Genomic DNA, 13675 nt, shown 5'->3' with positions numbered 1-13675 from the left:
CCTACATACAATACCTCATAAAAGAGAGCAACACTCATAGGGTAATAAAGTTAAAACCCAGATGAATTTAATAAAAGTACGCACTCACATTATAATTAACTATATATGATCTGATTGGTGTGTGTGTGTGTGTGTGTGTGTGTGTATATAATAATTTATTTATAAATGATGTCATAATATCATTCACATACTGCAACTGTGATCATCAGATCGGTAAGACACTACGTCACTTCCAGTAGAACGTTGCACTATGATGTCACACCTGATGGCCCCTCCCTACGCATTTTTGTTGTAGATGTCATCGGGGGGTGTTTACTGATCAGGAACTCTGTAACATATCGATTCCGCTTATGGGCTTAGTGCTGGATCATGGCTGTCACTGAAATCCAGCGCTAAAGCCCGCTGGCTCTCAGTGTGCGTGCTGCTGTGCTGCAGACCTGATTTGAGGGCCGGAGAACAGTGAGCTGAACACAGGCTGCGTATTGGATGACAAGAAGCAAAGGAATCCCTGATAATGTATCACAAAATGCAAATATTTGATATATGCAAGTGTTGGAATTGTTTGTTTATGGTGACATATTGCATTCTGGAACTTATTTTTTCTGTTTTTAGGTGGAGGATAGTTTGGAGCTCTCCTTTCTTGGGAGTGATGATGTGAAACTTGACATATTTTTCTTCTATGAAGAAGCTGATTATATGTGGAATGGGGGAACACAAGCTAAAAGTGGCAAGAAATTCAAGTATGATATACATTTTTTTATTATTATTTATTTATTTATCACTCCTCTTTACGAGCACAGACCCGTTTCATGCTGCTCATCATTAAAGTAGGACTATAGGCAAAACTTATTTTTTCTCTTCCATTTTGGATAGAGTAAGACCCCTTTCACACTGGGGCATTTTTCAGGCGCTTTAGCGTTAAAAAGTGCCTGAAAGAAGCTGCATCTGCAATCCCAATGTGAAAGCCCGAGTGCTTTCAAACTAAAGTGCCTGGAAAACGACCCAGTGTGAAAGGGGTCTTAGCGTTAAAAAAGAAGCGCCTGTAAAACGCCTGAAAGAAGCCTCATCTGCAATCCCAATGTGAAAGCCTGACTGCTTTCACACTGAGGTGCTGCGCTGGCAGGGCGTCAAAAAAAGGCCTGCAAGCAGCTTCCTTGCAGCGCTTTAGGAGCGTTGAATACACAGCTCCTAAAGTGCCCCTTCCCAATGAGGCGCTTTTTTAATGCCAAAGCGCTTGAAAAACGCCCCAGTGTGAAAGGGGTCTTAGCGGCGCTTTACCAGCGTTTTTCGGACAGTGGCAGTGTGAAAGGGCTCTGAAAGCACTCTGGCTTTCACATTGGGATTGCAGATGAGGCTTCTTTCAGGCGCTTTACAGGCACGTTTTTTAATGCCGAAGCGCCTAAAAACGCCCCAGTGTAAAAGGGGTCTTAGGGAGGGTTATAACCCCTGTCAGATTTTTTTTTTTTTTTCACTATCTGTATTCTTTTGTGGAGATTTCCCCTTGCTTCCTGTCCCATAGTCAAACAGGAAGTGAGAGAAATTCCCTGTAAATTAAGGGAATTCATTGGGGACCCCCAGGTCACCAGAACTAATGTCCCTATTGGAAGATTTCCCCCTCTATTACTTTTCTGGGGACCCAAAATTTTGAGTTTTCTTTTACTTTGACTTTCAATGATGACAGTAATCAGGACAAATGGAGACGGTGAATCTCCTTAACGGGGACACAGACTGCAATAAAAACCTGACAGGAGTTCTAATCCCTCTACATAACATAACAAAAGTTATACTTTTAAGTTGAGGTTAAACAGAATGGGCCAGATCCACAGAACAATTACGCCGGCGTATCTATTGATACGCCGCGTAATTTAAAATTTTGCGCGTCGTATCTTTGTTTTGTATCTACAAAACAAGATATGACGGCATCTCGGGTGGATCCGACAGGCGTACGTCTTCATACGCCGTTGGATCATAAGGTACAATTTCTTTATCGTACATCACGGGACACAGAGCGGCATTCATTACTATATGGGTTATATGGAGTACCTTCAGGTGTAGACACTGGCAATCTCAAACAGGAAATGCCCCTCCCTATATAACCCCCTCCCATAGGAGGAGTACCTCAGTTTTTACGCCAGTGTCTTAGGTGTTAGTCATGGTTTAGCTTGCCTCCGCATCCTTGGGATTAGGTGAGCTACCGGTTCTGTCCAAAAAAGCCTCAGCGCTAAAGTGGTCAGTAACCGGACCCCAAACCCTTGGGGTATAGCCCATAATGCTTTTCTTTTTAGAGAGCTGGACCCTGGGCCCAGAACTTAGAAACCTTTGGGTACCTAAAGTTTTCTGTTGCCAGGGTGCTATATGGGCCCAGGACAGTGGATCCTTCATAGGAACCCAGGGCCTGAAGGTCTAGACATCCCCACGGAGATGGGGGAAGATTGGGCCTCTTGCTTGGCAAAGTCCTGCGGCATGGAGCAGGTAAGTGAGGGGAAAACTTGCGGAACTTGGTTCTTAGCAGGTTTTTTTCTGGGGGGTCACAGGGGACATGCCTAAAGTTATGCACTGCATCTGGCAAACTAGTCACATATCATAAAGATAGGATGGCTCTCTATGTATTATTCCCCATAAGATGTGACCTCCCTTGTAGTGTTGGAAAAGCATTGAGTGGGGCCTGTGTTATATAAAAATATATGTGTGTGTCAGAGAGCTTTGCTTACCTGCAGGCCTCCAGGCGATGCTCCATTCAGTCTTCCTCCTCAGAGCCTGCAAGCAGGCAAAACGCTGACCTCCTCATGGTTCCAGGCTGCAGGCTGCAGTTTGCTGGAACAGAGAGGTCCCTTCCTCCCAAAATCCCCCCCCCCTCCCCCTGTCGGGAGGGGCATTTCCTGTTTGAGGTTGCTGGGGGGGAAGGGCGGGTCAGTGGCTTAAAGGAAGGGGCGGCCCTTCCTTGTTTGTTCCATCAATACTTTGGAACTGAGGAGAAAGACCAGAGCGGCAGCACGGGGCGCCGAGGACACACAGTGGCCAGAAAGGATATTGCAGTCTTCAGAGGACTGTTTTGTCAAGCCTAGAAATAGGCTGTTTCTTTTCCATCTCATAGTTTTTCTTTGCAATACTACTCAGGGGGACAGAATGTTTTTTCTTTCCTGGATTTGAAACAAAAACGAAAAAAAAAAAAAAAAAAAAAAAAAAAAAAAGTCATCTAGGGGAGAGGAAGCATTTTTTTATCCCCCAAACAGGTGTTTGGACAATTAACTTTTATAGTTCCAAATACCAATAGGTAGCAGGTGTACCTCGGTATTGTACCATGGTATGCCGCTGTTTTCCCTACAGGGAGCCTTGGGGCCATCGGGATCTGGGGCTGGAGCTGACGCGGGTCAGTCCAACCCTAAGATGGTCACGGAGGAGGTATTACTCACCTCTTTAAAAGAGATGAGAAAAGCATGGGAAAAATGATATCCGCAGCTATGCGGGGCAGTAAGCGGAATAGATCTCCGTCGCCCGAGCGCGGACCCTCAGAAGAGGAGGTCCTTTCCTCAGGGGAATTGGACGACCTCTTGGACACGGACCAAGTAGGTTCAGGGATCGAAGACCCGGATACAGAGGAGTCTGGGGCAGTCTCCCTGAGGGAGAGCTGGTGGATTCAAGGATTGTCGGACTTGGTCCATAGGACATTCAACTTGCCAGTACCAGATCTCCAGGTATCGACGGTTTCAGCTTTGGGCTCACTGAGGGCGCCTCAAAGCAATGCTGTGTTTCCGATCCATCCTCTATTAGAGGGAATTTTGTTCCAAGATTGGAACAAGCCAGATAAGATCTTCTTACCACCTAAAAGGTTCTCTGTCCTATATCCTATGGAAGAAAAATTTTCCAAAAGATGGGCTACTCCTGCAGTGGACGCAGCCATCTCATGTGTTAACAGATCGTTAACATGCCCTGTAGAAAACATACAGGTGTTCAAGGATCCAGTTGATAAGCGCTTGGAAGCACTACTTAAGAACTCCTTCACTACTGCAGGGGCAGTAGTACAGCCAGCTGTGGCTGCGATTGGGGTCGCTCAAGCATTATCGGATCAATTTAAGCAGATGCTTAAACTTATTCCGGCCCAGCAGGCAGAAAAATTTTCGGATGTCCCTAAGGCCATATGTTTTACGGTAGACGCAATCAAGGATTCTATCCAGCAAGCGTCACGTTTATCGTTATCCCTTATCCATATGAGAAGACTCTTATGGTTAAAAAGCTGGGAGGCTGAGCCCCCATGCAAGAAGCTCCTGGTAGGGTTCCCCTTCCATGGAGGACGACTCTTCGGAGAAGACCTAGATAAATACATTCAGACCATTTCAAACGGCAAGAGTACTCTCTTGCCAACTAAGAAGAAGGTTCAGGGACCTGCGTTTAAACGACAGTATTCCCCTGGGCAGGGGCCCTCTAATGCCAAGCAGTATCGACGGCCTCCTGCAAAAGCAAACTTCGGCTTCAACAGCAGATCACAAGGACAGGCTGTTAGAGGCAAAAGGCAGTGGTTTCGCAAACCAGCAAAACCAGCCCCCAAGCCAACCTTATGAAGGGGCGCCCCCACCCACGAAGGTGGGGGGAAGGCTGCGACTCTTTTCAGAGATTTGGGAAGCCAGCATTCCCGACGAGTGGGTACGGTCTTCCGTGGCCACAGGCTACAAATTAGATTTCCTAAGGTTTCCTCCTCCTCATTTCCAGAAGTCGAGGATTCCAAACGATCCGGAAAAGGGAGCCGCATTAAGATCGGCATTAGATCATCTACTTTCCCAGGAAGTAATAGTAGAGGTACCAGTCCTGGAACAGGGGCTGGGTTTCTACTCCAACCTATTCATCATCCCAAAAATCCAATGGAGATGTCAGGCCAATTTTGGACCTAAAGATGGTAAATGCATATCTAAAGATCCGCTCATTTCGGATGGAATCCGTGCGGTCAGCAGCTGCCACACTCCAGAAGGACGACTTCATGGCGTCCATAGACATAAAGGATGCCTACCTTCATGTTCCAATTTATCAGCCACATCAAAGATATCTACGCTTCATGGTGGCTTCGCGTCACTTCCAATTCGTGGCGCTTCCCTTCGGGTTGGCTACGGCCCCCCGGGTGTTCACGAAGGTCCTAGCTCCAATCCTAGCCAAACTAAGGATCCAAGGGGTCACGATCCTAGCATACCTGGACGACCTCCTAGTCATAGATCACTCGTCTCCCGGCTTGGAGCGAGCAGTGGCCCTCACGGTCCAATACCTCGAGAGGTTCGGCTGGGTCCTAAATCGAGAAAAGTCAGCTTTCCAGCCCACAAAGCAGTTGGAATATCTCGGCATGAGATTAGACACAGAACAACAAGGAGTGTTCCTACCTCTGAGGAAGGTAAAAGCCATCAAGGAATTAATCCTACTGGTTCTAAGCAAGAAAGAACCGACTATTCGCCTATGTATGAGGTTACTAGGCAAGATGGTGGCCACATTCGAGGCGGTACCATACGCCCAGAGCCACACTCGCATCCTACAGGCAGCCATCCTGTCAGCATGGAGCAGAAGGCCACAGGCCTTGGATATCCCGTTGCCGCTCTCATCAAGAGTCCGACAAAGTCTGTGTTGGTGGTTAGACCCTCAGAATCTACTGAAGGGGAGGTCTTTCAGCCCAGTGGCTTGGAAGATAGTGACCACAGACGCCAGCCTGACGGGCTGGGGAGCAATTTTGGATGGTTGCACTCGCCAAGGTACTTGGGCAAAGCCAGAGAAGCAGTTGCCCATCAACATCTTGGAGCTCAGAGCTGCTCGACTAGCCCTCAGGGCTTGGACGTCAAAATTGCAGGGGTTCCCGGTGAGAATTCAATCAGACAATGCCACGGCCGTGGCATACATAAATCACCAAGGGGGAACCAGGAGTCAAGCCGCTCAGAGAGAGGTGAGCTTGATTCTTCTATGGGCAGAGGCTCATGTGCCCTGCATATCGGCAATATTCATTCCAGGAGTGGACAACTTTCAGGCGGACTTCTTAAGCCGCCAGACTCTATGGCCGGGGGAATGGTCTCTGCATCCACTAGTCTTTCAAGCACTCTGCCAAAGATGGGGAGTGCCGGACGTGGATATCATGGCATCGAGACTCAACAAGAAACTAGACAGGTTCATGTCCCGCTCAAGGGATCCGATGGCCTGCGGAACCGATGCGTTGGTTTGCCCTTGGCATCAGTTCAAACTTCTTTATGCGTTTCCCCCGCTCCAGTTACTACCCCGCCTGCTGCGCAGGATCCGGGTGGAGCACATACCAGTCATCCTGGTAGCTCCAGCATGGCCCAGAAGGGCATGGTACTCACTAATCTTAAGGATGGTAGTGGGAGACCCTTGGACTCTTCCTCTACGGCCAGACCTGCTATCGCAAGGTCCGATCCTCCACCCTGCCTTACGGCATCTAAATTTGACGGCCTGGAAGCTGAATCCCTGATTCTCAGGGGTAGAGGTCTGTCTCAGAAAGTAATCTCTACCCTAATCAGAGCCAGGAAACCGGTCTCTAGGGTGATTTATTACAGGGTCTGGAAGGCCTATGTAGGCTGGTGTGAGTCCAAGCGATGGCTTTCTCGCAAATTTACCATCGATAGAGTATTAAGTTTTCTCCAGCTAGGAGTGGATAAAGGATTGGCATTAAGCACAATCAAAGGACAGATTTCTGCTCTGTCAGTGTGGTTTCAGCGGCCGCTGGCCACCCACTCGCTGGTTAAGACCTTCCTTCAAGGGGTCTTACGTATTAGACCTCCAGTTAAATCCCCGCTTTGTCCGTGGGATTTAAATCTTGTTCTGTCAAGTTTACAGAAACAACCGTTTGAGCCGTTGGCTGATATTCCTTTGGTTCTACTGACAAGGAAGTTAGTATTTTTGGTTGCCATAGTTTCCGCAAGAAGAGTTTCGGAGCTGGCAGCCTTATCCTGTAAGGAACCATATCTTGTTTTTCATAAGGACAGGGTCGTTCTCCGCCCTCATCCTTCCTTCCTTCCGAAGGTCATATCCAGTTTTCATTTGAACCAGGATTTGGTATTACCATCCTTCTTCCCTAAACCTACTTCCAGAAAGGAAGGGTTGCTGCATACCTTGGATATTGTCAGGGCCATGAAGGCCTATCTTAAAGCTACAGAGAAGATCCGGAAGACAGATGTGCTGTTCATTCTACCGGATGGGCCCAAGAAGGGGCAGGCAGCTGCAAAGTCCACCATTTCTAGGTGGATTAAGCAATTAATCACTCAGGCCTACGGCTTGAAAGGGTTGCCTCCTCCAGTATCATTAAAGGCTCATTCTACTAGAGCCATGGGCGCCTCCTGGGCAGCACACCACCAGATCTCTATGGCTCAAGTTTGCAAGGCGGCAACCTGGTCTTCTGTCCACACGTTTACAAAATTCTACAAGTTGGACGTAAGAAGGAATACTGATACTGCCTTCGGGCAGGCAGTGCTGCAGGCTGCAGTTTGAGACCCTCGGATTCCGGGGGCTCCTCTTGTTCGAGTTAAATTTAAAAATTTTATTTTTCTCAACTAAGTTGGATTTATTATGATTTGAGTATATCTCTAAATTAAATCCTTTTGTCTTGGAGATGTTCTCTCTCCCCTCATTGTAAGCATTGCTTTGGGACATCCCATATAGTAATGAATGCCGCTCTGTGTCCCGTGATGTACGATAAAGAAAAAGAGATTTTTAATACAGCTTACCTGTAAAATCTTTTTCTTGGAGTACATCACGGGACACAGAGCTCCCACCCCTCTTTTTTGAGGACCATTTTGGGAGGCATACTGCTTGCTTCAAAACTGAGGTACTCCTCCTATGGGAGGGGGTTATATAGGGAGGGGCATTTCCTGTTTGAGATTGCCAGTGTCTACACCTGAAGGTACTCCATATAACCCATATAGTAATGAATGCCGCTCTGTGTCCCGTGATGTACTCCAAGAAAAAGATTTTACAGGTAAGCTGTATTAAAAATCTCTTTTTTTCGGCGGCTGCTAGGTGGCGTTTCCGTCGAATTCCGCGTCGAGTATGCAAATTAGCTAGTTACGGCGATCCACGAACGTACGTCCGGCCGGCACATTTTTTTACGTCGTTTGCGTTCGGCTTTTTCCGTCGTATAGTTAAAGCTGCTATTACGAGGCGTACTCAATGTTAAGTATGGCCGTCGTTCCCGCCTTGCATTTTTAATTTTTTACGTCGTTTGCGAATAGGGATTTGCGTAGAATGACGTCACCGTCGTAAGCATTGGCTTGTTCCGGTTTCAATTCGAGCATGCGCACTGGGATACCCTCACGGACGGCGCATGTGCAGTTAAAAAAAAACGTTGTTTACGTCGGGTCACAACGTATTTACATAAGACACGCCCCCATCACAGAGATTTGAATGGCGCGCCATTACGCCGCCAAAGATACACTACACCGCCGTAACTTACGACGCAATTTCTTTGAGGATTCGAAGCAAAAAAAATAAGTTACTGCGGCGTAGTGTATCTTGGATACGCTGCGCCCGGCGGATTAATGCGCCGAGGTACGTGAATCTACCCCATAGTCTTTAATTGCCCACATTGAATATGTTTATGCTTGAACCTAATGCATGCAGTAAATAGTGCAATGAGGCCTGTCAAGAAAAAAGCATCTGAAGCACCAAATAGGATGTAGAGCCATTGAGTGGCTGGTTCTAACTAACCTTAGTCCCACAGCAACATCATGAGAAATTATGTGATGAACCCTGATTCTTGAATCTGCAGTTTATTTACTAAATTAACAATATCAGCTGTTTAACTCTCTTGAGGATTAGATATTTCTTTATACTTTACTCCTGTTTTTGTCTATACATCTACTGTATATTGTGATAAGGTAATGCAGTAAGTTGTAATCAGAGTCTGTACACTGGGTTTTTGGTGCAGATTTTTAGAATTTAAGGGAATAATATGGTTGCTGTAAGCTGTGAGAGCAGTTCTTCCTTATAGAGGACCTGAACTGTGCAAGCTGTACCCAGAAAAGACAAACTAATAATCGTCAGTATTGCATGTAGGCTTCTGCTGCTGATCTTTTCCCCCTTACTGACAATACTCTTGTGAGGATGCAGACTTGGTAGAAGTAGGTCTTTGCTTCTTTAGGTTCTGTTCTTAGGTGATAATGGGAGAATAATAAAAAAGCAGAAGTGCTGAAAGCATTGAACAACAGAAAGAATATCTTTGCACTGCAAGTCCTAGGGTACAGCTTCCTCTCTAGGCTGAAAATATCAGTAGCATGGAAGTGACAGTTTACTGCTTAAGCACAATTAACATTCCTAGAAGTTCCCCAAAACATAGCAAATCTTCACTTTTTGGGTTCAGATCCACTTTAAAGAATACGTTCCCTTTTTGGCAACATGTTGCGTGTTACACCCATATTCGGGGTGTAACATGTTATGAACGGAACAATCACCCCTGTGACGGCTTGCGGGGTTCTTCTCCCTCCCCACTAGCTGTAAAAATGTGACGAGTGGTGCTCTGCCCGCCCAGCCACGTCACTAATTGACAGGGCTCTGTGCACGGAAAACGACAAGGTCCGGCAGCTTCTGCAGCTGTCTGCTTGTAGTTTTCAATGAACTACCACGGTGCTGTGGAGCGCCATGGTAGTTCATGCTTCCTGTGAGATTTTATCTGCTTACCCCTATGGGATGTATGGACAAGCAGATACACTGGCAAATCTGCTGGGGATTTGCATGGCACCAGCCATCTGCTCATGCTTTACAGGATCCAAAAAACAATAATTGCACATTTTTTTTTTTACCTGCAAAAAATGTGCAGTTATAATTTTTTTGCAAAAAGTGAACTTACCCTTTAAGATCGTTTGAATACATAGAACACCACATGGCTAATATATCGGCACAGAGCAACCATTGAAGTAGTTGTAAACCTCCAACAAGGAAAATAAATCCTTCCATAGTGTGTACTTGCCTGAATTCAGAGCACCAAGTGCCATTTCTCCCTGATCCCTCCTCTCTCTGCGATCTGCATGAGTCACTGATAAGACTCTAGAGCAGTGGTTCTCAACCTTTCTACTGCTGTGACCCCTTGATAAAATTTCCCAAGTTGTGGGGACCCCTAACAGTAAAATTATTTTAGTAGAGTGGGTTGTCGGCACCCAAGACAAGTAATTTGCGCCTCTAACCCACGGACATTTAGCGCTCCCCGAGTCCCTTCCACTCATACAGTATTAAAACCCCTTATGGTACATTTTAGGATGTACCACTCTTTCTCTTTGGACTCCTTTCTTTCTTTCTCTCCCTTTTTCTTTGCCCCCTCCCTTCCATGTATTCTCTAGTTGTATTCCTTCTCTTATTCCTTGGTGGGGGGAGGGGGGAATGGTATTAGTGGCAGTGTTGGCGGGGAGTTGGGATGAGTGGCAGTGCAGCTTGGGGGAGTTCTGATCAGCCAACTTAGGTGTTCTTGATCAAGGTCATCTGCTAATCTGAGAACTGTAGTGGGGACTTTGAATGGAAACTCTAAATCACACGTAGTGCTACTCACTGTGTCTCCAGCTATGTGGTGTCTGGCAGCAGGGACACCTATGCCATAATCAGGAGATGGGGTCTCCTCCGGCTCCTCCCCCTTCACATTCCTCATCAGTCAGCTGACTTCTAGTCTCTCCCCCCACCCATGCCGTGGACTGAATGGGCGGCTGCGAAAAGGCAGAGTCCAGCTTGGCAGCCCCAGGGACAGCCCTGCTGGGCAGCAGCGAAAAGGCTGGGAGAGAGGTGCGGGCTTCAGGAACAGCCCAGGATTCGGGGACCCCTGGCGAATTGTAATTCGACCCCCGAGGGGGTCCCGGCCCCCAGGTTGAGAACCACTGCTCTAGAGCAAGGGTCTCCAAACTTTCTGAACAAAGGGACAGTTTACTGTCCTTGAGGCTTTAAAGGGACCAGACTGCAGCAAGTGGGATTAGAAAACGTTGTGGTGGCAGTGAGAGAAAACCGTGCCCCATCATGGGTTTTAGTGGAAGGAATAGTGCCCTATTGTTGGCATCAGTGGAAGGAATGGTTTAAAGAATTTTATTGGCTATTTCTTTCTTTGTTTATAGCGCAAAAATACAAAACGGACAGGTGATCAGATGCCACCAAAAAGCTCTATTTGTAAGAAAAAAAGGACATACATTTTATTTCAGTACGACCGTGCATTTTACGACCGCGCAATTTTAAGTTAAATTAACGCAATACTGTATGGCAAAAAATGGCCTGGTCATGAAGGGGGTAAAACATTCCGGGGCTGAAGTGGGCATATTTTAAAAAGTTATCTGCTGGAACAGACAGATTTGCTAAAATTGGCTAAACAAGCCCAAACATTTCTGAAACCAGCATGCTGGCACAGTCACAGTGGAATCAGAACTCCTGATTTGCATACTTGTTCGTGCCCTGAAGAATACTGCAGACACAAGATCGATTTGACAGCTAAGCAGGAAAGAAAGGGGTTGGTGATTTTCTTTTCAGGCACTGACCAAGAACAAGTTTGCAAATTAGGGAGTTCTGACGTTCTGACTTTCTAATCTTCATGCTTGTTCCAGGTTTAGGTCTCAGAACATATTGATGCAAGAAAGCCTCGTAAATAATATACTTTGCAACGCCAATATTATCAGCCTTCATATCACTCTCTGTACACGTTTCCTTTAGGCCAGGTTCACACTAGCTGGGCTTGCGGCTTGAAACAGGGGTCCGCTGCCCGTTTCAGGAGCAAATCGGGTCCAAATTGTTGCCTGAATTTGGACCCTAAACAAAGCTAAAGAAGCACAGGAAGTGTGCTTCGCGGCCGATGCACCGGACCCCTGCTGCGAGCCGCAGCCTCGGCTAGTGTAAACCCAGCCCAAAAACAATGCGTCTGAGTCTTTTTTGTTTTGCATTTAGTACTCCAGAAACGAATTGTGTGTTTTTTCCCTTTTTATTTCAGATACTTGTTTCCAAAATTTACACTTTGCTGGACAGAGTTTTTAGAACTGAAGGTTCAAGTGCCATGTGAAACACTGGATTATATTGAAGCCAATTATGGCAAAAACTGGGATGTTCCTCTTAAAGTTTGGGATTGGAAGCACTCCCCACCCAATGTACAGCCAAATGGAATCTGGCATCTGGACGAGTGGGATGAGGTCATTCAGTTATTGTAGAGGAGTAACACGTCAGCTCTGTCATTGTGACACTGGGCTTATCATTGTCACTTGGTGTCACTTTTTATGGAATGTTTTCTATTTGTAATGAACTTGCAAGCAGTGGACATTTGAAAATAAATAATTTTAATTTTCTAGCCCACACTGCAAGAATGACAGGCTGCTATATGGAATACAGATTTAGGTCTCCTTTCTATATCTAAGAACCACTTTACTGAACTGTGACTTGTCTTGCATAGGATAACAAGCTAATGTTTTGGTTTTGATGTATGTGTTTGCTACTAACAAGTTGTGATGATATGAAATGATTTTCTCTGAAAAAATTAAATGTTTTCCTGAAAATATTGATGAGAATGTCCCTTCCCTTTGATTTTATTTTTGAAAAGTTCTTGCATGTGGCGGGAAAGGACTAGAACCTCTATCAGCTTTTAATTACTGTCTGTGTACCCATTGTGTAGATTACCCCTCACTTCCTGTTCAGAAGACACACCAGTAATTAACCACTTCATTACTGGGCACTTAAACCCCCTTCGTGCCCAGACCAATTTTCAGCTTTCAGCGCTGACGCATTTTGAATGACAATTGCGCGGTCATACAACACTGTACCCAAATTATATTTTTATCATTTTTTTCTCACAAAGAGCTTTCTTTTGGTGGTATTTGATCATCTCTGCGATTTTTTTTTTTTTTTTTTTTTATTTTTTTTGCGCTATAAACATAAAAAGACAGAAAATTTTGAAAAAAAAACACTATTTTTTACTTTTTGTTATAATAATATCCCAATTTAAATGTCCCTCGGTTTAGGCCGATACGTATTCTTCTACATATTTTTGTTAAAAAAAAATCGCAATAAGCGTATATTGATAGGTTTGCGCAAAAGTTATAGCGCCTACAAAATAGGGGATAGATTTATGATTTTTTATTTTTTTTTGCTAGTAATGGTGGCGATCTGCGTTTTTTTTTTTTCTCAGGCCTGCGGTATTGTGGCGAACGTATCGGACACTTTTGACACAATTTTGGGACCATTTACATTTATACAGCGATCAGTGCTATAAAAAATGCACTAATTACTGTATAAATGTGACTGGCAGTGAAGGGGTTAACACTAGGGGGTGAGTAAGGGGTTAAATGTGTATCCTGGGTGTGGTCTAACTGTGTGGGGGGAGGGGACTGACTGGGGGAGGTGACCGATGCTGTGTCCCTATGTACAAGGGACACAGATCGGTCTCCCCTCTCCCTGACAGGACGTGGAGCTCTGTGTTTACACACAGAGCTCCACGTCCCTGCTGTCTCACCACCGATCGCAGGTACCTAGCGGACATCGCGGCTGCCAGGCACACGCATCGGCTTCCCAGCGATGCGCCGGGCACGTTGTTTCCCCGCTGCGCGCCCCCAGCGGCGCGCATGGGGAATGACAACAACAGGACGTCCACTCGGGAATTGAGAGCCGCGCTGTGGACGTCTTTCGTCCATAGCGCGGATCCCAAGTGGTTAAGAGGAAATATCCCCAGAGTGTGGAAAAAGACCACATTTGTTGG

At 46.0% G+C, this 13675-nt stretch overlaps 1 protein-coding gene across 1 annotated transcript in view; it reads left to right on the top strand.

Moving 5' to 3' along the window:
• The window catches only part of FKTN (fukutin), a 43995-nt gene extending 31514 nt beyond the window's left edge, over positions 1–12481 (top strand). The window contains exons 9-10 of the mRNA XM_040359263.1: positions 613–740; positions 11924–12481. Of these exons, the coding sequence (XP_040215197.1) occupies positions 613–740; positions 11924–12137 (342 nt within the window). The 3' untranslated portion in view covers positions 12138–12481. The remainder of the gene's footprint in view (positions 1–612; positions 741–11923) is intronic.
• The last annotated feature ends 1194 nt before the right edge of the window (positions 12482–13675 follow it).

This window comes from Rana temporaria, chromosome 1 (assembly GCF_905171775.1).
Source record: "Rana temporaria chromosome 1, aRanTem1.1, whole genome shotgun sequence".
In the NCBI taxonomy this organism is placed as follows: domain Eukaryota; kingdom Metazoa; phylum Chordata; class Amphibia; order Anura; family Ranidae; genus Rana; species Rana temporaria.
The sequence above is the reverse complement of the archived record's forward strand: the minus strand, read 5'-3'. Positions and strand labels throughout refer to the sequence as shown.